Consider the following 24,395-nt stretch of genomic DNA (forward strand, 5'->3'; position numbering starts at 1 on the left):
CTTATCATCCCACTGAAGTGCAAAAATGTCCATCAGCAGAGAAGGCTGGTCAACAGGAGGCTGTGTCACAGCACGTGTACTTGCTTGACCTATCTAGGTCCTATATACGAAATTATCTCCTTCTCGGTCATAACGTCCCAAAGTATCTTGAAATAACCACACAATTTCCATACACAGTCAACTGTGAGGACTTTAGGAGCACGAGGGAGAGCTAAATAGACAACAGTTTAAAATTCACGGTTTTGTTAAAAATTAGATTACATCTCCCCTCCGCTTCCGAACAGGCCATTAAAATAAAGAGAAATAAGCAGTACATGTGGATGAAATTAAAATAGAGAAAAACAAACAGCGCACACAGAGTCCTCGAGCCTCTTGATGTCTTCCCCGTGGGCTAAAGTCCCAAATTGAGGTCAAAACTTCAAAAGTAGCCTCGAACTGGAACCTTTCCACAGGAAGAGCCAGCAGTAAATATTGACTCCGGGATCAATTGTTTCTGTTTAAGCTCCAGTCGGCGAGAGCAAGCCAGGTCACATTTGAGAAGGAGCTGCTTTCAGGAGGACTTGTCACCCCCAAGAGCATAGAGATCATCTCGCTGCCTCTGAATTGAGATCATTCTTCCCAGAATGGAGAAGATGGTGGTGAAGATACTGATCATGTTTGTTCTTGGAGCGCATTTCCCATCTTGCGCAGGTAAGGGACTCAAGGACTCGGCCCCCTGCCCCTAATGCTGGGGCGCTGTCCTGGCCTGCGGGCCTTGTCTCACTGTGTCCCTGTGTGCTTGCGTGTTCAGGTTTTCCCGTGTACGACTATGACCCGTCCTCCCTGCGGGAAGCCCTCAGTGCCTCTGTGGCAAAAGTGAACTCCCAGTCTCTGAGCCCGTATCTGTTTCGGGCGTTCCGAAGCTCAGTAAAAAGAGTAAGTGCATGCTCTACCTTCTTGATTCCGATGTATACTGCTCTCCGTATTCATTGATTTGTTGATCTGTTGGGTACACTTTAAAAATGTTTCCACTTTAAAAAGATAAGAGCTAGTCCTCTCTTTCGTACTGTTTTCTGACAGAGGAAGAATTGAATAACACTTATTGTCCAAAGCCACTTTGGATGCAGGATTCTTCTGGAGCTTTTCCCCGCTGGCCTGGCTTCCTCTTTCCAGATGTCGTCCTTGGTGTGTCCTCCTTCTGTATCCAAGGTCCCTGTGGTTCTTCTTGAGATGTTTTATTAAGAGCTTGTTTATTAGAAATGAGGCTTTTTCAATTTCAGCTGCCCTGCTCCTCATACTTAGGGCAATAAATTCTGGCTTTTAAGCCCAAGAAATCCCACCTTCCTTTGTCAATTTTGGTAATGGTCTGTTTCCCGTTAGCTTGGGGAAATGAGGAAAACATGAATTTTCTTGGTTTCCCAATGATTCAGTCTGTGATTGGTGAAGAAGAAAGAAATGCAGAGATCGGCTTCAGAGGAAATGAGAAGGCTGGACAGCAAGTCACCTTCCCCTCCTCCATCCACAGGTGACTTCACGGCCTACCGTCTAGGGAGCAGTAGGAACAGACATTCCCCTGGGCTAGTGGGTGCTAAGATGGGAGGTGGGAGAAGTTCTGTAAAGTCACAGGTCGCATACATGAGAGCTCCGTGCAGCTCCATACAGCCAGGCCATGGGTTGCAGGAGGGGTAGAGGAAGAGGGAGACAGAAAATCCTCAGTGAATGTGGAGCCCAACACAGGACTTGATCTCACAACCCTGGGATTGTGACCTGAGCCGAAACCAAGAGTCTGACGCTCAACTGACTGAGCCACCCGAGCACCCCTCAGTTGTCTTTTCTAATTGGGCCATAGGTCATGAAGATGATGGGCTGTGTTTTAGCTGGGGGTCCAGCCCAGGAGCAGGCTGTCTCGGCCAGGGCGGGGTCGCTTGGCACTGACATCGTGATTCGGGGGGCACCGGGAGGTATATCAGCTGCCAAGTGACATTCCTTCCAGAAGAGCACAACATCGGAATAAAGAACCCGCTTTTTGCTTATTGGCTGTATTGGCCTCCATCTTTTGCATTTTGTGAAATCCGCTTGTGGCAGGAGGGGATCACCATCCTCTTGCTGAGCTCACAGATGAACAGTTTTAAGTCCACCCGTAATCTAGCTAAGACTCACGACAGAAGAAAGTTAGTGGTTAATAAAGTGAACAAGAATGTGAGGCCGGGTCATGGAAATGTGGCCTGTGGAGATGGGCTAGCAGCAGGCCCAGCTGCCCAGGGCACATCCGGGCCTGTGTACCAGCTTGTATCGGACACCTGAGCCCAGACACACGTGCACCTGCCAATCAGCTCTGTTACGTGTGTGCGTGTGATCCTTCGTGAGCTCACTTGCAGGAGATGCCTCTGCCTCCTGGATGCTGCTCTTCGAGCTGGGAATCTGCTTTGCTCTAATGACTAAGTGTGTTGAGCAATAAGACATAGCAAATATTTATAATTTTTGATCTCATAGCTTCACTTCTAGGAATATGTCCAAAGGAAATAAGTCGTGCCCATACACATGCAGGAGGTTCAGGGATCCGGTCAGTGGACTCAGGGAGGAGAGCCAGGCCCTGCTACTTTATTCCTAAGTTTGATCCTGGAGCCCAGCAGCTCTGGACCTGTTGCACATCAGTGTCCCTGAGACCCGGAGCTACTGATGTCCAGGAGGGATGGTCGACTACTAATGTCTCGGTCTACAGGGGTCAGGGCTGTATTCTTCAGTGTTCTCCTGGTCATTCATGACTTGAGCTGAAGGCAGACGCTTAACCAGCTGAGCTACCCAAGGCAGTTGGGGTTAAGAACCACTAAGTTTTACCAAATGGATCTGGATTTTTTTTTTTAAGATTTTATTTATTTATTTGAGAGAGAGAGAGTGGGAGAGAGCATGAGCAGGGGGAGGGAGAGGGAGAAGCAGACTCCCCGCTGAGCAGGGAGCCCGGTATGGGGCTCAAACCCAGGACCCCAAGGTCATGACATGAGCTGAAGGCAGATGCTTAACTAGCTGAGCCACCCAGGCGCCCCTGGATCAAATACTCTTGCAATGCATTTTAAATGACTTATCTCTTGCGCCCCAAGTTCAAAAAAAGACAGAAGAGGACAAGACCATGTGACTTCAGCAGTGATGGTTTCCTTGCTCTGACACTGCCTCGGGGCTCGCTCAGATTCTTCCCTCAGGACACAGGTGTGGCAAGGAAAGGTGGGGACACAGGCCCTGTGCTGGGAGGAGGAAGAGAAGAGGACAGAGGTCTGTCCTTCTGGGGAGAGAGGAAGGGGGGCAGAGACAGAGGGAGAGGAGGAAAGACAGGAGGATGGGGTGCACAACCACACAAACAAACGAAGTTGGTTTCAGAGAGTGGGGAGTGCTGTGGGGAGGACGGAACAGGAGGGGGTATGATGGATGGGCTGGGTCGGGGCAACTGTCAGCGGAGGCCCAAGCCTCTGGGGAGGCCGCTATATTCCGGCCTGACTCAGTCAATGACAAGAACTTCCAGCTGTGAGGAGACCCCCGGGGGGACCCGAAGGACCAAAGGCCTTGAGAGAGAGAGTCGGGTTTGGGCCAAGTGAGGTCGGAGAGCGGGGTCTGAGTTGGGACCTGAGGTGGACATGCCCAGGGCATGACTGAGGATCCTGAGGACTGTGTTAAGGACAATGGAACAAACATGAAAGTGCAGGGAGATCTTTGTATTTGGACAAGGTCTGTGTAGCTGCCGTGGGGAGCGGGGTGCTAGGGAGGAAGCCGAGACAGTGACCTTAGGGAGCAGGCAGCTGTGGGGGTGCAGGTGAGCCTGGCCTGGGTGCAGGGAGGGTGGGGGCCGCTGGGTTCCGGGACAGCCAGAGGCAAAGCCACGGAAGGTTGGGGATCCTTTGTATGTGTGTGTCCCCTTCTGCCCATTTTTACTGTCATCTTCGCTTTTTTTTTTTTTTTACTGTCTGGCTTTCTAAATTATTCTTAACCAGCTGGACTTGATCTTTAATTTTTGTCCAATCGTAAGGATTAGTTTGAAAAACCTAAATGATCGCCGTGCTCATCAGACTTTTCCAGAGCAGAACCAATAGTGTGTGTGTGGGGGGGTGTGATGAAAGAGAGAAAGAGAGAGAGAGAGAGAAAGAGAGAAGGGGAGATGGGGGAGGGGGAAAAGGAGAATGAATGAGTGAGAGACATTTATTGTAAAGCATCGGCTTACACCATGTGGAGGTCTGGTAAATACAAAATCTGCAGGGTGGGCTGGCTGGTTGGAGGTCCAGAAAAGAGCTGAGGTTGCCCTTCACATCCGAAGGCCGCTTGCTGGTGGAATTTCTTCCTTCTCAGGAAAGAGACAGTCTGTGCTCTCCAGGCCTTCAACTGATTGGGCGAGGCCCACCCACATTAAGGAGGATGATCTGCTTCACTCAAATCCGCTGATTTAAATGTTAGTCCTATCCAAAAAAACACCTTCTAAGAAATTCCCAGAGGGTCTGACCGACTATCTCAGCACCATGGCCTGGTCAAGTTTGACACATAAAATGAACCATAATAATCACCAAAAGGAATTGCAATGGGGTTTTTAAAATTTTTATTGCTTATATATTTGTATTTCTTTTTGGAATAAAACATCAAAATACTCTTGTTATGAAAAGTCAGAAAATATAACAATATAACTATATATATATATATATATATATATATATATATATATATATATAACAAGAGAAAAAAAAAACCCCAAAAGTACTATCTATTATCCATTCCTCTGAGACACCCACTGTGAGTGTGTGGGAGAAGGCCTTTTTTTTTTTTTTTAAGTTTTATTTATTTATGATAGTCACAGAGAGAGAAAGAGAGGCAGAGACATAGGCAGAGGGAGAAGCAGGCTCCATGCACCGGGAGCCCGATGTGGGATTCGATCCCGGGTCTCCAGGATCGCGCCCTGGGCCAAAGGCAAGCGCCAAACCGCTGCGCCACCCAGGGATCCCAGAGAAGGCCTTTTTGGATCCTTTTCATATTTTGGTATAAAATATTTTTTTTTAAAGAAAAACAAGAGCAGAGTTTCATAAAATTCGGCAATTGACTTCAGCAACAATACTGGGTTTGGGATTTTCTCTAGTTGATTCCTTATCCTTGAATATTGAGGTTGGCCCACCTTTTTCAAACACAGGGTGGAGTTAGGCTGGTTGAAAGTGAGTTCAGATGAGGAAGCAAAACCATTAGGCTTTTCTCCTTCTCCTGAACTGAGTGCTTACAAGTGCTTAAAGATACAAAAAAAAAAAAAAAAATGTTGCAAACTCATCTCATGGTTCAATAAAATTATCTGTACTCAAAAAAAATCCCACATTTTCCTCTTTTTAACCAAGCTTCTGTGTTGCTAATTTGCTCTCATCTGACTGCTTTAAGGGAAACTGCCTAAGCAGGACCTGGGTGGAGAGCCCCAACCACATGCTTCAGCAGAAGAGGGCTTTACTTTATTTTATTTTTTTTAATGAGACTCAGATTTATTACCCACTATTTCAAAATTATGAATAAAGAGGTAATAAATATTGTCAAGGTAGAATTTTTAGTCTGACTTTTTTCCAGGAAACACGACTTCTATATGCACGCCTCGCCCAGGGTTAGGAGGAGACACGAAGGCCCCCCCCACTCCGCCGCATCCCAGGCTTGGAGTTTGCCACTTATTTCCAAACACAGTGTTTTGCCTGTGCCCTTTCTTCCCTACGTGTGAGCGGCCTGTGCTCTCCCAGGGTTCTCTCCACCCTGTCCTCCCTGGGAAGTCAGTTAAATGCATCAGCTTTGTCACAAGGTGGGTTCAATAACTGAAAGGGAGGAGAGTTTGGGGGCCGGGAATGTGGTCGGGTACTGGGCCAAGGCAGCTCCCGTCTCGCTTCCCTGCTGCCTTCTTGTTCCCGCCCCAGTGTGGTCTCTGCAGCTGCTGTGGTGATTCATGTCTCAGCTCTTAAATCCTTCTGGGAATTTCCCATTGCAATGAGAATGAAATCTAAATACTTCCATGGGTGACAGGACCATAAATGACCTGACACACCCCATCTCTTGTACTTCATGGTGTCCGGTTCCCCTCTTGTTCATTTTGCTGGAGACACAATAGCTGGACTTGTTCTGCCCCAGGACATTGGCACTGCTTTTTCCACACATAATGGGCTCTTTCCCATTCTATAAGCCTCAGGGGAAAATATTTCTCCCTCTGGAGGATTTCTCTGGCACTTTCTCTGCAGTAGGTACTTCCTCCTCCTGACTCCCCCCCAGCCACTATCATGTTGTCTCTTCCTCCAAAACATCATAACCTCTAGAACAACTTTGCTTAGTTTTCTCTAAGGTGTTTACTGTGTGGCTGTCTGTAATCTAAGCAGGAATCTAAGCTGCATGGAATCTTCCCTGCTCTGGCTTGGGGGTAGGACACACTGTGGGCGTGTCATTAGAGCATCACAGATTCATCATGAAGCTTGGGGGTTTCCCTTCATATCCCAGCCTTGGTGGAAAGGAATAGACAATTGTGTGAGCTCATTCATGGATCACAGCTGATCAAACAGGAAGCAGGACTGGGTAGTTCTGTTAATTTCTTATTGATTATTAAGAAATTATGGGGCATTCTTTTAGGAAAATGATCCTTGAAGATACACATAGTTGATTATCATTATTTGTGGTGGTTATGTCCTATAACGTCAGAATGCACACTAAATTAGTACATACAACTATTGCTCCTGTGGCACATCTGAGCCCTCTGTTCTAAGGAGCATGGACAGCACTCTAGGACTTACACTTGGAGGCCATTTTATTTTATTTTAATTTTTTAAAGATTTTATTTATTTATTCATGAGAAACACAGAGAGGGAGAGAGAGGCAGAGACCCAGGCAGAGGGAGAAGCAGGCTCCATGCAGGGAGCCCGACGTGGGACTCGATCCCGGGTCTCCAGGATCACACCCTGGGCTGAAGGCGGCGCTAAACCGCTGAGCCACCCGGGCTGCCCTGGGGGCCATTTTAAACAGCAAAATCACCAAGAAAAAAAAAAATGAGGAAAACATGGTCCAAACTAAACCATGAACGTGACACTTGTCTACAGTATGACAGCGGAGGCTGGACGGCGGAGCGCTGCCCTGTCTGGTCTCAGCTGGGAATGTGTGCATGGGGCAACTCAAGTTTTTCACCACTGTAAGCATGACTGCAAAGGAAGCCTGAGCGTTGATTTGGGGGATTATGAATAAATTTCAATGAATAGGCAGATTTGCAAAACCGGAATCTCTGAATCATGATGATCTATTGTAAGTCATCAGGAGTGACGTCGACCTTGCAGCTCAGATATCTGAGTTCTGGTTGCATTTTTTTAAATGAAGTACCATGTGCCTTTGGAATAGCACCTCTTCCTCTGGTCTCGGACTGAGGGGGTGGCACAGGGGATTGCTGAGGCCACTTAGAGCTTCCACCCCGAAGGATTCAGGGAGAAACCCTCGTAGCATTGTAGACTTCAGAGGCTCCCCAGGGCAAACTGATGCTTTGTTTTTGTGAAGGTGTATGTTCTGGATCAGGACAGCGTGAACATGGACCTGGAGTTTGGCATTCGGGAGACAACATGCAGGAGAGATTCCGGAGAAGACCCCGCAACCTGTGACTTCCAAAGGGGCTACTACTCGGTAAGCGTGGCAGGAAATGCCATAGCGCAGAAACTAACACAACAAGGGCCTCAATTCTTGCTTCTTCCATGACCTGGAGTTGTTCTGAGTCATACGGAGAGCTTGGCCCTTGCCTGGCATCCAGCCACACTGGGAGGCACCAGCTGTGTCCATACTGTGTTCCCTGGGCAGGGGCGGTGTGGCTCCATGGTTGAGGTCTTGGGCTACGGAGTCCAGGGGGGTCTTGAGTGATCCTGGCAAATTATTTAAACCCTGTGACCTCAGTTTTCTGCTCTTTGAAGTGAATATAATGATGGTTCCAGGCAAGGTGAATACAAAGAGGCCAACCCCCAAAGGCAAATTCCAGACATGTTTTAAAAGAATCTACAACACCAACTGTGTTCCTGGCATGAGTTGCATTATTTTGTAGTTGACTTATTTTGCAGTTGACTGTTGTATAATATCTGTCCCCCGCCCCCTTGATGGGCTCGGACTCCAAGGGGTCAGGACCTCGGTGTGTTCACCCTTGTATCCTGGTGACCAGAACATGGGCCGCCACTGGGTTCACACCCACGGGCAAGAGTCGGGCGGAGCAGGCCAGCACCAAGCCAGCACTTGCTCTCCAGGATGATTCTGTTCAGCTGCATGCGTTCTCAGGGTTCTGTTCTTTATCGGCTTGTTACTTGAGTTACGTTAGGCCAGGGTCCCTTCCCAACAGTGTAAAATTCTGGAAAAGGAAGCCTTTGTTTTGCTACTTGTTTCATAAGACTTTTCTCTGGGACTGTTTTAGGAAGGACTCAAACCCAAGGGTCACAGCGAATGTTCTTAAGGAAGCCTGAGGTCAAAGGAGAGGAGATGAAAGTCCTTTGGGTTCTCCCCACTTCCTTTTGTTCCACTGGGAAGCTTCAGGGCCGCTGGCTCCCTGCTCCTGGAGAGAATGGTTGCTCTCCTGGGGGACTCATGATGTGCCAAATGCCTAACACATCTTTTTTAAATGTTTCGTTTGTTTCAGCTTTGGTCTCGAGAAATGTTCATTTTGGAAACATGAAATGCCTGTTTGCATCATTCTTCCAGGACTTACACTATCACTTGATCTCTCAGATAGGTCCTAACGCTTTCCATGAGCTGCTGAGGAGGGAACTCACCGTTTTCTTTTCCAGCCGGCAGCTGTTTGCAGAAGCACCGTGCGGGTGGTGGCGGAGCAGGTGCAAGACGTGTGGGTTCGCTGCCAATGGTCCTCCAGCTCGGAGTCTAACAGCAGCGAAGAGGTAGGACCAGGGGCTTGGTGTCCTCCGGGACAGCACCTGGTAGGGTCTGTGTAGGTCTGTGACAAGCAGACCGCTGGGACAGAGTCTCGGGAACATCTCCAGGCAGGGGCGAGCACAGCTCTGCTTATTCGGCTGGAGCCTCCCCTACTTCTCCAACCTCTTTTCTCTCTCTCTTTTCCCACCTCTGTCCTTGTTTCCCAGAGATTTGGAAACAGAGCACTTACAGCAACAATTAGCAAATCTTAAAAGTTTTAGGTCTAAGTATGCAAATCCCTGGCACTGTGGTTTAGTGGAGGGAAGGGGGAGAAGCATTTTTGTCGGACTGGAGTTCAAAGCCATTTAGCAGCTCTGCAGTCTAGGTCAGGGCACTTAACGCCACGATCTGATGCCTCTTCGTGTGTGAGACGCCAGGAGTAAAAGCCACTTCAGAGTGTTGAGAGAATTGAATATGTTGATAGACAAGGAAGATCTGGTCTACAAGAGATGCTTGGTGAATGGCAGGACATGGCTCACCCCACCCCAATTGCACTGAAATGCTTGTTCAATGAATATTAGAGAATGGAGGAAGAGAGGCTCAAGAATATGATATGAGGAAACCTCCTATCAAACCTCTTGACTCCAACTAGGCATGAATATAATTGTTATATTACTTATTCGAAATGGGATAACATTCTTGACTGGTGTTTTAAAATATTTCTACCGTGGGACAGCTGGATCTGTCCCACCATGATCTTTCTCTATGCACATTTTTTTCAGTTTTTCAAGATTTCATTCTGTAGGTGAAAATTACATTAAGAGTAAAGAATCATACAGTTTCAAGAATTATACATAAAAATTAATGTTCCCATAGTATGAACATCCACGCAGCTTAAATATTTCGCATGGAAATCCATTGTAGGATCAGGATGTGAAGCAGCTAATGGCTAGGAGTGCCCATGAGAGGGAACAATTTGACAGGTGCAGGATGACTAAGCCTAGGTATTGGGATTTTCTCCACAGAAATGTTCGATTGATCTCGAGCATGCTGGAGACCTTTGAGGATCAATCCACAGGGAAGCCCCAATTCTGGGCTTTCCAGGGAGCCATGGTTTCAGGATCTAGTTCCTGGGTGTTTGGGCAAATATGAAGGGCCTCCTTTTCTGGACTCCACTGAAGCACCTAAGAAGTCAGATGTGTTTCCACGCTGACACACTCACATGCCTGTGGCCCTGCTAATCCAGAAATGAGCAGAACTAAGCACAGCATTTCACAAACTCTTTGTTCATATTGATTTTGTGACTTATATGGGAACAGCCAGGGAGACAGTGGGGACAGGGACAAACAATGCTAGCCCTCATGGAGTTTGCAGACCAGTGGGGCGGGGTGGGGGATCCATCCAGCAGGGGCAGCCTTGACTCCAGGATAAGCATTTGGGGGCACATATCAAGAGGACAAAATATCGCCCGGGCACAGGAGAGTGTCCCTGGGGGAACTGACGTTCACATCAAGAACTTCCATCAACAAAGAGGACAGGTGTTTAGGGAAGGGAGGCAAAGTGATCCTAAGCACTCGGGGATTAGGAGGGAGGTCCCTGAAATGCAAGAGAAGCTGGTTGGGTGGGAATGGATAGAAGTCGTTATGGCGGCAATGAGCAAAATGGGGACAGAGGCATAAGGTTGATATGGAGAGGAAGTCAGGACGGACCTCTGGGGTCAAGTCTAGGATCTCTGGCTTCACCCCAGTGTCAATAGGCCTATTGATGGCAAAGAGCAGGTGGGGGCTCTAGGAGGCTGGCGGGACAGGTGAGAGGGAATGCTAACATAGTGTTGAGAAATGGATTCTAGTTCTTTCTATGACCTTTAACACATTGAACTGAATTCAGTAACTGCCCTCCCCCCCATTTAACCCCTCTTCCATCTCTTATTTGGGAAGCTGATTCTGATCACACAACCCACAGATCTGTTGCAACTTTCTCATTGCATAGTGAGGACTATGCACTTTTTTTCCAAGTTTTGTAAGAAGACTCTGACACTAAGTCAAATTGGCCCTTGAAACAGACCATACTTTAAAAGAAACTCTCAGGTGGATGTTCCTCAAAGATTAGGAAATTATAAAGAATTATGAGCCAATTAAAAAAAAGAATTCCTTAAATTAAAGAATTCTGTGATTCAAAGGAAGAAGAAGAAAGCAGATGGAGATTTCAAGTAATTCCTGGAAACTCTGAAATAGATTTCTTATATGAAACAGAAAAAAAGTGGAAAACAGCTGTTAACCATTTTTGGTGAAATAAGCAGTGATATTACAAACATAAAAGAGAATAGACTAGGATGAATTTAGTCATCAAACAAGTAAATCATTGTTGGAAGTAGGAAATAGAAGAAATAAAACCGAAAAAAAAAATTCTGGAGTAATGAAAAGGAAGATCATTTGAAAAACATATGTAGGTAATAGCAAAATTTCCAGGGAAAGGAACATAATGTGAAGAAAGGTGTGAGCCATGGAGGATAAGACCAAAAATCCAAAATATGAAGAATAAGGACTTTGATCAAATGGAAAACACCTTGTAAGGATATGATTTGAGAAACTACCAAATGTAAGAAGTTTGGATTTCCCCTTTACATGATTTTAAAAAGGATAAAAGCTGCAAGGAAATTTGAGAAAATACACGTTTCTAAATTTGCTAATATTCTTCTCTCTTTAACCAAATGCATAGTTGTGTTGCAGGTAGTTTCTATCATTTGTGCTAATTTTGAAAGTGAAGTATGGAGATAATAAAGGGCACCGGACTGCAGAGGAGCACAAGGTCAACCACTTCCCTGTTTTGTCCTGTCCAGAGCGTGACACTAACACCTATAGGTTGACCAGTGAACTTGCCTTTTTTTTTGTTTTTTAAGATTTTATTTATTTATTCATGAGAGAGAGAGAGAGAGACAGAGAGACAGAGACACAGGCAGAGGGAGAAGCAGGCTCCATGCAGGGAGCCCGATGTGGAACTCCATCCCGGGTCTCCAGGATCACACCCTGAGCCAAAGGCAGACGCTTAACCTCTGAGCCACCCAGACGTCCCTGAGCTTGACTTTTGACAAACCCTGATTTGGAGTAGATGCGATGAGATTTGGCCAAGGCTTCAGCTAAGAGACCTAGAAACAGTCCAAAGGCAAAACTGAGGAAGAGTCACTAACACGGAATTCTGAGCTCAGGGGAAGGGAGCTGATAGGCATTGGGTTCACTTGCTGTGTTCCACTTCCAGTGATAGAAATTCAACTACTGGGCCGCTTGGGTGGCTCAGTCGGTTAAGTGCCTGCCTTCGGCTCTGGTCATGATCCCAGGGTCCTGGGGATCCAGTCCCGCATTGGGCTGTCTGCTCAGCGGGGAGTCTGTTTCTCCCTCTCCCTTTGCCTGCTGCTCTCTGTCAGATAAATACATAAAATATTAAAAAAAAGAAGAAGAAGAAGTTCAACTACAAGTCTCTTAAGCCCAAATGGGATAAGTCCCTGGATCACATTCGCAGAAAGGACGGGGAAGAGTTGGCCTCATGAACCAGTTAATTTTAGGAAATTTCAACACCACCTGTGCCATGTTAATTTCTCCCCCCTCCCTCTTCCCCTCCCCTCCCACCCTCTTCTGTCTCCCTTGCCCCCATCTTCTCCTTCTCTTACTGCAGATGAGCTTTCACCTTGTAGCAGGAAGCAAGGTCACAAGGTGGTCCAGGTTCAAGTCCTCTAAACTTAGGCGGAAAAGGGAGCATTCCTCTCTAGCTCCCCTGGAGATACCTCTTGACATGACTCCTGGCTCTTTGGTCATGGGTCCCCCCAACCCCCACCTTCTTAAAATTACACCTTTATTGAGTTTAATCTACATAGTACACAACTCACCCTGACAGTGTGTCCAAATCAGCGGTTTTTAGTATAGTCATAAGGTTGTACAACCAGCACCACATTCTAAATCCAGAACATTTTCATCACCTTGAAAAGAAACCTCATCCCCATGAGTCGTCATTCTGTGTTCCCCATTCCCCCAGCCCCCAGCAACCACTCATCTACTTTCTGGGTCTATGGATTTGCCTCTTCTGGCCGTTTCGATATAAATGGAATTACACGGTATGTGTCCTTCTGTGACCGACTTACCTCCCTAAGAATCATGTTTTGGAGGTTCACACCTGTTGTAAGATGTATTGGTACTTTGTTCCTTTTTAGTGTTGAATTAGATTGTTTGTAGGTATATACTATTTTTGATCGATCCATTCATTGGTTGTAACATTTGGGTTACTTCCACTTTTTGGCTGTTATAAATAATGATGCAGTGAATATTCTTGTGTGAGTTTTTGTGTGGACTTAGGTTGTTCTGCGGGCTTTCAGTGGCTTTCTGATGCCTTTTCCAAACTGAACACATTCTGAGAAGTTCATGGCAGGAAACCTCTACATCTGATCTAAATGCAGTCTATTTACAAGTCCGCCTAAAAGGTTCCATCTTTCTGGTCCCCAGTATTTGGGAGCACATTCTGAGTCTAGTAGAAAGCTTTTCAGGCAATTTAAATTTCAGGTAAGTTGCTCTTCCCATATGTTTCCTTAGGCACACATTTGACATCACATAAAGTTATTTAATAAAATAAATTGTACTTATTTCATTAACAATGAATTATGTAATGCGTCAGAGTCCTCCAGATGATATTTGCATTTTTTATAGTGTCTCTTTCTTCTCTCTTTTCATGTGCTGATTCATTCCGACACCTACGTTGATTTAGATGTTTTTGGGGGACGTATTGGGATCCTCTCAATGGAGAAACAACTACCTACTTGGTGAGTTGAGATCTGTTCTTTTTAATGTTTTTTTCTTTTTCTTGAAACAGCTTCATAGTGAAGCTCTGTTAGTGAGTCATTTAAAACTGGAAACATCGATACGTAACCTGTGAACAGTTATAGTAATTCTAGAAAATGAACATTCTCTTTATTTTTGCTCCTTTCTTACCACTAGGCAATAAAGATACAACTTTTCACTTCGCTATCCTTTTCTATTCTTTTCTATCCAGAGATTTTCCATACATGAGTCCATCCAATGGCTCCATGTGTCAAATAAACAAGGCAGATGTTGGACCACACGTTGAGAGAGTCCCCTAACTCAAACAGGGTTGTTTTGTCCTGGGTGCACAGCCCAACTTCCAGGACCCAAGTGTGCGATAATGTGTGGCTGGACGGTCTGGACTAAAGTTCATCTAATTGATTGAGGTTGAATTCTGTAACCCTCCAACCATGTGATGAGAGGTGACCATCCCTTTAAGGGGCTTGGCTGGGGGACAGAGGGACCTCTGTTCTTTACATTTGAAGTGGGGTTGGGATAGGGTCCAGTGGGTTAGGAGCCATTTTTACTTTTCTGGGGCTTTTTCCTATTGGTGCTGATGGCAGCAAAACTATTTGATGATCTTTCACTGCTTCCTTGCTTCAGAGGCATATTTGAGGCATCAATAATAAACTCACAAAACATTCTGGAAGTGGGGAGAGGGGTCTTGTCTTATGACTATTCCTGCATTACAGGTCTCATTTCTGAAAAACCCAGAAGTGAACAATTGCGTGAACGGTCAGTTGGTAAGTGGTCCTACTTTCTTCCATTTGACACCAACAGATGCTTCTCGGATCAAGCCAGACGTGGCTGAAACCATTTCATAGTAGATTAACCCCTGAAATGCAAAATATTTGAAATGAAAATGAAAAGAACAGTACTGCATAAGCTTGCTTTGCAAGTCACTAAAAAGGTAAACCTGAGGCATCACAACTCATTGAAAAGTTAGCAGGAATCAAAATGGCAACTCTGGCTCAGGATATCAGACCTGACTTTTCCTCTTGCCTTGTGGGGCGTTTTCTGAAAAAGCTCAAACTCTCTCGAACCCCTCTTTGCCTTCCTACCCTCAGCGGTCCTTTGGGACCAGCAGATGAATTAACGGTTCTTGCAGTTCCTCCCTCTTACATATCAGTTTTGCTCTCATTTAATCTTCAGGATAGATCTGCGAACCAGGTGTTGTATGACCTGCTTCAAGAAAAGAGACAAACAATTCTAACTGCATATGCAAAACAGTTACTCGTGCTAATTGCTTGGCGCAGCTTTCTGTTCACAACCATCTTGTGAGGCAGCACTATGTTCCTTCCCATTTTGCAGATGAGCAGACTGAGCCTTAGTGAGTTTCTGTAGTATGTCCAAGGCTATACTGCCTACGTGGGACTTGGATCCAGGTAGTGATTGGCCGAGATAGGACTTTGATACAGGCCTGTCCGACTCTCCAGCTTTTGTTTTTGCCAGTGCTGTCTTCCCGAAGACTTGTGAATTTCACCCTATTTGGGAGTTCTTCATTAAAAAGAATAACACAGATATTAATATTTCACTGAGCTCAATGTTTGGTCCTCACTAAGCATACTGCAATTTATTTGAAGTGCTGGGGCTTACCATGTGAAGCTTGATTTATTATTTTTATTTTTTAATTTATTTTTTTAAAAGATTTTATTTATTTATTTGAGAGAGAGAGAGAGAGAGAGAGAGAGAGACAGAGAGAGCAGGGGGAGGGACAGAAAAAGATTCCTAAGCAGACTCTGAGCTGAGCCCAGAGCCAGATGCAGGGCTCTATCTCACTACCCTGAGATCATGACCTCAACCAAAACCATGAGTCGGATACTTAACCAACTGAGCCACCCGGGTATCCCCTGAGGCTTGATTCTAAACAAAAAGGTTTTAGACACTCTCTGGGTTATTGCTTTGGGAGAACATATATTCATTCAAACAGTGTGACCATTGCTGAGGATAATTTTTTGAATGCTTCCTTTTTGACATTGCCTTCAGAATCTATGGCCCATTCTTTTGAATTGCTGTAGTGGAGGAAAATTCTTGTCCTTGGATTTGATTTTGGAAACAGCCAAAATAAATGTGATTAATCAGATTAATAACCAACTTGGGTGAATTAGTTGTATACTGCTGTGTGTCAAATTATCCCAAAACTTAGCAGTTTAAAACAATACGTGTTTGTTACAGTACAGTTTCTGAAGGTCAGGAACCCACAGGCCGCTTAGCCAAGTGGTTCTGACTCAGAGTCTCTTACAAGGTTGCAGATAAGATGTTGTCTGGGGCTGTGATCTCATTTGAAGGATTGTCTGGGTCTGAAAGATCCACTTCCAAGATCAGTCATGTGTTTGTTGGCAGGCCTCAGCTCTTCATGGGCTCTTGGACTGAGGGCTTCACTCCTTGTAGGCCTATCCATAGGGTTGTCTGAGCGTCCTCAAAATATGACAACTGGCTTCCCCTGGAGATAATGATCAGAGACAGAGGGGGAGAATGAGCAAGCCACAGAGCACCCAAGACAGAAGACACGGACTTTTGTTACCTAATTTTGGAATTTGTATATCATCACTTCTAGGTATTTTATTAGTTGACAGATCCACTCTGGCCCAGTGTGGGAGGGGAATACCTGAGTGTGAATACCAGGAGGCCATCTTGGAGGCTGGCTACTGCATTGGAAAAATGCCATTTGGGACCCAAAATATTTTATGGATATAAATTAATGTGATTGGGGGCACCTGGGTGGCTCAGTGGTTGAGCATCTGCCTTTGGTTCAGGGTGTGATCCCGGGGTCCTGGGATCGAGTCCCACATTGGGCTCCCCACAGGGAGCCTGCTTTTCCTTCTGCCTGTGTCTCTGCCTCTCTCTCTCTCTCTCTTTCTGTGTGTCTCTCATGAACAAATAAATGAAATCTTTAAAAAAAATTTTAATTAATGTGATGGATCCTTTTTATATGGCTCAGAAGGTAATTCCAGAGCTGAATTTTAAAAACATTTTGGGCCTTGAGAACATCATGGATGCAGCTCTGCAGCCATCTTAGAGACTGCTTTGAAGACCACAATTTAATTTATTTCACCAAATGTGTGTGGCAAGCACTGGGCAGATCTCATGGAGGACTGAAAGACGGATGTGACCATCCCTGCTCTTGAGGCTTATAGTAGTGGCCGGGACAGATCACACGTAGAGAGAAATAAGCATGGGTTCAGCTGCAACACCATGCAAGGGAGAGTGAGGGAGAGCCAGGTAAGGAAGACGGAGCTGTCGTGTTCTCGGGGATGTCTCAGCAGCGTGGGCCTGGTTGTGCCAATCACACCTCTGCCCACTGTTCATAGTTGTGGGGTCCACCTTGTCTCAGACCTTGGTGTGAATGATAGAGCCTATATGTCCTTCTATCTATAGAGAACCTGAGAAGGATCTTACCTCCCGGGAATCGAGGGGACCCGAACAGGTGGCACAGACTTCAGGAATAAACAGTGGCTTTGAGTAACGGCTTTGAGGTAAGGGGACACAGTTAAAATTGTGTATTTGGAAATCAGAGCTTCTTGGAGTGAGCACCTTGGCACTGCTGCCCTCGTGCCCCCGGATGTCTTTCTCTGCCGCTCAGCTCCTGTGTTCGCTTGCCTTCCCACCGCCTGGTCTCCTCTCAGACACCGTCCCTCCGTCATCTCCCCCATCCCACGCTCCTCTAGCTTTCTCCTGTGGCTTTTCTGTTTGTCACCACTGCCATGATCAAGTGTCCAGTTGAAGAGCAGACAGACGGAACAGGCCCTCCTTTGCTGCACCCCCATCCCAGCAACTGCCCTCCTCCTGCCCTGTGTGCTGAGCCTCTCCACGCAGTCATGGCCTTCGGATGCTGCCCCACCCTGCTCACCTCCCATTCACAGTCCTCTTTCTGCACCCTTGACTTTCAGCCCTGAGATCCACAAAATCGGGTCTGCCTTCCTTTCCTCGATCAATGCTTTAAATACCCGTGACCATCTGTGCTATGTCCTTAGCCCACGCTCTCCTCCTTCAGTAGATGGCTCTGTCCTCTCTCCCACTTGCCTGACTTCATCAATGATCTGCAACTACTTCTGAGCACACATCTCTTACCATGCTTTGTCCGGAGACCTAGGCCCACTGGATGCAATTGCTATGGGTACCCATGACCTCCTGGAACCCACCCAGCCCCCTCTTCAACCCCTTTTCTTAATTGAGGGTGTTGCCATCCACCTAATTTTCTCTAGCTCAAAATTTTAGAGCAGCATTGACTCTTCTTTACCTTTTCTCTTCTCCTGACATCCACAGGATGTGGCCTCATTGACCATGGCCACGCTTTCTCTCTGGCATTGGCCAATCATTTCATTACCATCACCCCTGACCGGTCCATGCATTCTTTCCCCAGGTCCTGATCTTATGTTGTCTACCTTGCATGCTGTCCTTGGACTTATCTTGAAACACAGAGGAGTCTCTGATCTTTCCACAGAAGTCTCTTAATGCTCGCTTCATTGGGGATAAAGCAGAGGTGTGCAAAAGGCAGACACCAAGCCAAGAGGAAGAGCAGCCTAGTTACTCCCAGTGTGGTGGGGAGCTGAAGACTGAGCCCTGGTTTACCAAGTCCTCACTGAGTACCACCAAGTATATAAATTCCCAGATACTAGGGATTGGAGCAGATGTAGCTAAGTCTTTTTAAAGACTCCCAAGTAGTAAGGGGACATCAGGAAGGAGACACTTAAAAAGAATCTTCAGATGCAATTATAGACATTGATTCAATGCACATGATTCATTTTTACACACGCGCACACACACACACACACACACACACACGTTAATAACAAAGCTTGAGCCTTCACAGATTTTAGTTTACATGACACTGTACACCTTCAGGATGAAGTCTGAGCTCCTTAGCATGGCCCACAAAGGCCTTGGGGATCTGGCCCCTGCCCATTTCTCCAAGTTGGCTTCAGCCTTGAGCTCCGGCAGTACTGAGATGCTCACAACTCAACCCGCTGTGACTTCTGCATGGAACAGCCACCTGCTAATCCCTCCTACCAGCCAGGCCTCAGTGCAGTGTCACTTCCTATGGGACATCTACTCTGACCCCTTTCTGATAGTCCTCATCACAGAGCCCCCTGACGAGCCCCCTGTTCATCTTCTCTCTGCCCCACCGGGCTACACCAGACTCTCTAGACCCAAGGCACAGGGCATGTCACCTGCTTCCGTCTCCTAGTGCCCCATACAGAGACTGGCACACAGCACGCACTCAGCAAGTATTTTTGAGTGGATGGCGGAATCCTTCCCTTTAGGTTCCCGAGACTGTTATTATTTTTTTTTAAATCAGTTAAGCATAGTATAATTAATTTTTAACCACTGGAATTTGAAAAAAGTCAACTGACATTTTACTAAAATAGAAGGAAAATTTACCAGTGAGGCTGTATTGGATGAAAGATGCAAATGGTAGGTTTTCTTTTTAATCTATGTGCCTCCTATGTGTGAAAATAAACACCAGCTTCATATGGAGATCTAGAAACTACTCATTATGAAGAAATGGACTCATCGTATTCCTTTTTTATAAATTTAAATCATTTCCTTTTGCTTTACAGAGCATTCTCGGGGTGGGGGGGGCAAAATAGAATTCTCAATGAACTGGCTGCATTTCATTTACTGATAATACGATTCTATTGGGCGTATACACATACACGTATGACAATATAAATTCTTGATTTGCTTTCTTTAACAAAATGGATTGCCAACCAAATGTCTCTTTAAAGGCAGCGGCCATGAAAGGCTCAACACTGCCACCTTCCTCTGGACATTGACTTTGACTTAAGTCCTAGTTCTGTCCCTGCCACCTCCCTCCCCCCGACCTTCAGATTTCCCCACTGGGCTCCAAATTTCCTAGTTTCCCAAAACGAGCCTGGGAAGGCCAACACAGGGTCTGGAATCAGTGGACCTGGCTCTGAGCCTGCGCTGCCATCACGAGCTCTGAGCTAGCACTCCAGTCTCACGTCCTCCAAAGTCTTATTATTATTTTTGTCCTTATTTTGGTCCCTGCTAGTCCTCGACCTCCTTGGGGGTCCAGGGCCTTGTCATTCTTATTCATTTTCTTAGTTTACTCCCATAAAGTTGAGAACGCTGTCTAGAACATAATAAGGGTTCGGTCAGGTTGGAAGGAAGGAAGGGACACATGCATGACTCAAATCAGAATGATGACTTTCAAGCTGTGAATGACATTTTTCCGGTGTGGAGCTCCCTGAAGGCAGAGGCTTTGGTTCAAGGGAGCACGACACCCTCAGAGGCTCCCTGACAGGGGCTGAGTGTTTTTGTAATTTAATGCACACTGTTCTAGGATTCTTTCAGGTGACCAGAAAATCATTTCATTCACAGGCATAGAGAGCAAAAGGCAATGTTTAAACACGAGCTTTGGCACTCTTCCTCATTTGCTACTCTATTAAAATAGGGGCCGTGAAAATCAGGGCCCACATCTCACGCTGTTAGGGATCTGAGTGTCCAACACTTGCTTGATCTTTTTGGCTCGAATAGTTCACGCTCTTTAATTGTGCAGTGACCGGGTGGCCACAAACCACACGGAGGGCACCCAAGCCACAGCGGCGTGAGCAAGGCTTTTTCCATTACACTGCAGTGTCGATTCGTGTGGACCCCTGAAACTCTCTGGCCCAGAGCAGCGAAGCAGGCTGTTGCTAGTGAGGCCTGCCGTGGCCAGGTGCCTGCTGAGAAGGGTCAGTCTCATGATTTTGTGCTGCACCAGGGAAGAGCGGAACTCTGGAGGGTGCCTGGGCCCTTTACGGGCACTGCCTTTTATAAATCTTGCAGCAACTCATATAAAGCTCTGTCATTATTTCCTCTGCTTAGTAGATGGAGAAGTAGGGGGCTCAGGGGCTCTTACTCTTGGAGGTGGTGTTGAGACTGGGAACTTAGCTACTGATGTCTGTGTGTCTCCTTCCCTGACCTGCGACACTCTCTCTCACGTCAGTATCTCCATGCTTAAGAAACTGCATGAAAGGGCAAAAGCCCAAGGATTATTATTATTTTTTAAAGATTTTATTTATTTATTTGAGAGAGGGGGGAGGGGCAGAGGCAGAGGGAGAAGCAGACTGCCCACTGAGCAAGAGCCCGACGCAGGACTCGATCCCAGGACCCTGAGACCATGACCTGAGCTGAAGGCAGACACTTAACCAACTGAACCACCCAGGCCCCCCCAAAGCCCAAGGATTATTTAAGATACATCTGTCATGTGTTGGGTGAAGCTAGGCAGGCAGCAGCTGGAAGGCAAAGACTAGTTGCCTGGAAGGGTTAACATATACCCATCATCAGCAAGGTGGGAGGGGTGACCCTGTGACTTGGGCCCCTAAGTGAGCTGGCTGAGAGATTTCCATATATGAGTGTCAGACCCATGAATGACAACTTCTTATCATGGTCTCCCACAACTGCCACCTCCAGCCAAGGCCCTGGAGGTGGAAAGCAGGCTGTGTGGGTCTCTGTCCACTTACACTCTGTCGCTCATTCACTGTGCACACCTGACAATTACTCCACCAGGGACAGTCCATCCTCAGTATCATGGTAGTTGTGATCTGCAGCGTTGCTGCCAGCACCGAATTAGCAAATACTGAACTATTGTTTCTGTGAGAAGTACAGGGTTAGGCTCCCAGGAGCCTCTGGTCACTTTTTGTCAACCGGTCAGTGCACGGCCTTGTTTTATGTGTGTTTCTGTTTAAAGGCACCATGTATAACATCCACTATTGATTCATGTTGAACTCACGGCCAACGGCACTATAACCCATGCCCAGACCACACTCCTCGAACACACGTATTCTCCACGAGGCACAGCACCACGAGACAGCACTTCAGCACTCCGGGCCATTATAAACAGCAAAATCACCAACAAAAAAGCACAGAAATGCCTAAACAGTGGCCCTAAATGGTCTTCAAGAAGGACACTTGTTTACGACAGGAGCTGAAATAAGGAGGCAGAGAGTCACCTTGTTTGACCTTGGCTGGCACCATGCACGTTGGGGGACTAGCTTTTTGCCACCCAGAGCATGTCTGAGAATGGATGCAAAACCAGCAGGAGCATTGGTTTGGGGGTGACCAAGGGATGTTAGCCAGTTGGCAGATTTCTGCAAATACTGAGGGTCAACTGAGCAATGGTCCCCACTCCTCCTTCATCCTCACCTCGTCTTGACTGTCGTGTTCCCTTTCCACCTGGCTTGAAAGAAGCGGTGTCTGCACTGCTGCATCCAAGGACCTCTTTCCACTGGCTCTAGCTTGCTCTCTATCCGTCTCCTGGCACCCCCAGCCTTTGCCCTGGTACCTCCTGGTGCTTTCCCTTTGCCCACCGAACTTGGTGGCTGCATTTGGTGCTCCTCTCCTGGCTCTCCTCTCAGCCAACCCTTCTCTCTGTTCTGCATGGATCTCTCTTCTCCCTCCTGCTCCCCAGATGGTTGTGGTCCCTGGAACTCCAGCCTTGGCTCTGCCTCTGCATCTCCTCTTTCCCAGGTGAGCCCAGGCACTCCCCTGCTGTGCCTTAGCCCCATAACCAATAGCACAGCAGATGCCTCCATCTGGGTTTGCTGCCACATGCTCAATCCGGAATTCTCTTCAGGACTAGTCTTCCTCTTGTAACCAACTCATCCACCTGGTTACCCAGATCTTACCAGAGTCCTCTCGGGTCTCCTCCCTGCCTTCACCTGCCCAGTCACTGCATTCTGCTGTCTTCCTCTGAAGAGTGTCCCAGCTCTGTCCCTCTGCTAGCCTGGTGTGGTCACCATCTTCCCGATGGTCTCACCTTGTTCCCCTCAACATCACCTCCACGTGTCCCCAGAGTTATGCTAACACGGGTGGGCGTGGGGTGGAGTCTCAGCTCCCTGATGGTGAAGGACGTGAGAAATCGGGCCCTCGGTACAGTGGTGTGGTCTGGGTCTGCAGCCCCTGCTTCTCTCTGCCTCCACATCAAGTGGAAGAGTCGCAGGGCTGGTTGTTCCCTCAGGCCCCCAGTCTGGCTCTGCCCTCCATCCCCAGCCCCTGCTGCTGCGCTCCAGCACTCTGCCCCCAGCTTGTCTCCGGTGTCTAGCTCATGAGTCTCCTCCAGGAACCCCTGCACTCAAGTATCCCTGGAATTATACTTACTGTACCCTAGTCCCTTCTGGATTCTCTATGGTTGGTGATTTCTTCCCTTCCTTCCTTCTTTAGATTGAGGCTACACCTTATTTATCTTTGTACCCCCCCAATATTTAACGCATACCTGTTTATTGGACAGATGAATGGATGAATGACTGAATTAGTGAATGCTCCCACCTTCAGCCCCATGCCCTCAGATGTCTGTAGCTGAGGCCTGTCTCCCCCTTTTCTGGCTTGGGTGGCCCCCTCCCTCCTGGCTACAGCTTTACCTCAGGAGCTCTCTGGCTCTTCCTTTTTTAAAACTTGAGTTTCCTTTCTGGGGCGACCTCCCCTTCCCCCTGCAGGTATCCTTCACCTCTTTTCTTTGCCCAAGGAGCTGGCTGCTTTGTGGAGTTGCTCCAGTCTTTAGCACCATCTTGGATTCCCTTTGAATACACCCAGGAGTGCTGGGTCTTGTGTCTCCATAGCAAGAATGTGGAATGTGTGCCACAGAGTCTAATCCCTCTGCTTCTCTCCTTTAACAGCAGAATGCATCAGAAAGAATAGAAGTTCCAGTGAAGAAAGATACTCTCTGAATTATGTGATTTTTCTTTTGATTGGTTCCAGTCCTTAATAAATGTTTTACTCTTCCTCTTTTTCCATTGCCTGATTTTTTAAAAAAAATAGGCGTAACTATTAAATTTTTAGATAAGAAGCAATGACATGAAGAGATTATTACTACCTAAGGATTTTAGGAGCTAAGGACTCACAAAGCGGCCATTCTTAGCATAATTATGTCACATGACTGTTTTAGATCAAAATGCAATGATTGTAGTTCCTTATTCTTAAAAAGACCATCAGTCCACGCAGCTTGGTGTCGAGTGACTTTCCTTTTGTGACTTCTTTTAATAAAAAAAAAAAAAGCACCTGGTGATTTAGGGATGAAAGGCAGTCCCCTCCCCACCACCAAAATGCCTCTGTGGATTCTTTTTCTCTAGACTTCTCAGTCCAGGGCATCACTATAGCAAAGCCAGCTTTCTGTCCAAGCAGATATGCTAGGAAAGTACCCAAGGACAGAGGTCTGTGTTCCCAGGCCATTTGGCAATTGCTGCAGTTAGAGGCCCTGCTGGAGCCTGGCCTGGGAGGATTACAGGATGTGAGCATCCCCAAACCCAAACGCAGTCCCTTTCCAGCGAGACTGAACCCCCTGTCAGTTCCACTGGCCTTCCATGAAGATGTTACAGCTCCTGAGAACTATTTCCCGGAGGGATGATACACGAAGTCATTATCGGTCATTTGCACCTTCATTTAGAAGCGACTGCTTACTCCTGCTCCTGGCAAACTGCTCCGCTTCCTACAACTTCTCAATGTCTTCAGAGGCTAAAAACTGCCTTGGCCCCCCAATCTTCCCTATTTTTCAGAACCTTCCCGGATATTCCTCTATGCTTATTTTATTTCCACTTAAAGTTCAGCATGTCAAGTCATGAAAAAATTCTGTTAGTGTTTTATTTTTTTATTTATTTTTTATTTTTTATTTATTTATTATTTTTTTTTTTCTGTTAGTGTTTTAAATCAATCACACCAAATTTGTGGCTTATTGTGAAAACTTGACATCTTTCCACTTCTGAGTTTTGT

The 24,395-nt window shown here is 46.6% G+C and overlaps 1 protein-coding gene across 2 annotated transcripts; it reads left to right on the plus strand.

Moving 5' to 3' along the window:
• Positions 1–499: 499 nt before the first annotated feature.
• Positions 500–23,411, plus strand: SPP2 (secreted phosphoprotein 2). Of its 2 annotated transcripts, none has more exons than XM_077869316.1 (8): positions 500–690; positions 791–915; positions 7,498–7,620; positions 8,760–8,867; positions 13,591–13,645; positions 14,378–14,428; positions 17,064–17,161; positions 23,306–23,411. In XM_077869316.1, exons 1-7 carry the CDS (start codon positions 624–626, stop codon positions 17,132–17,134), a joined length of 600 nt encoding a protein of 199 aa, XP_077725442.1. In that variant the 5' UTR covers positions 500–623; the 3' UTR covers positions 17,135–17,161; positions 23,306–23,411. The 2 variants fall into 2 exon arrangements, with proteins under 2 accessions (XP_077725442.1, XP_077725443.1); XM_077869317.1 differs by having other exon boundaries at positions 503–690; positions 23,309–23,411.
• The last annotated feature ends 984 nt before the right edge of the window (positions 23,412–24,395 follow it).

The sequence above is a fragment of the Canis aureus genome, chromosome 24 (assembly GCF_053574225.1).
Source record: "Canis aureus isolate CA01 chromosome 24, VMU_Caureus_v.1.0, whole genome shotgun sequence".
NCBI lineage: Eukaryota > Metazoa > Chordata > Mammalia > Carnivora > Canidae > Canis > Canis aureus.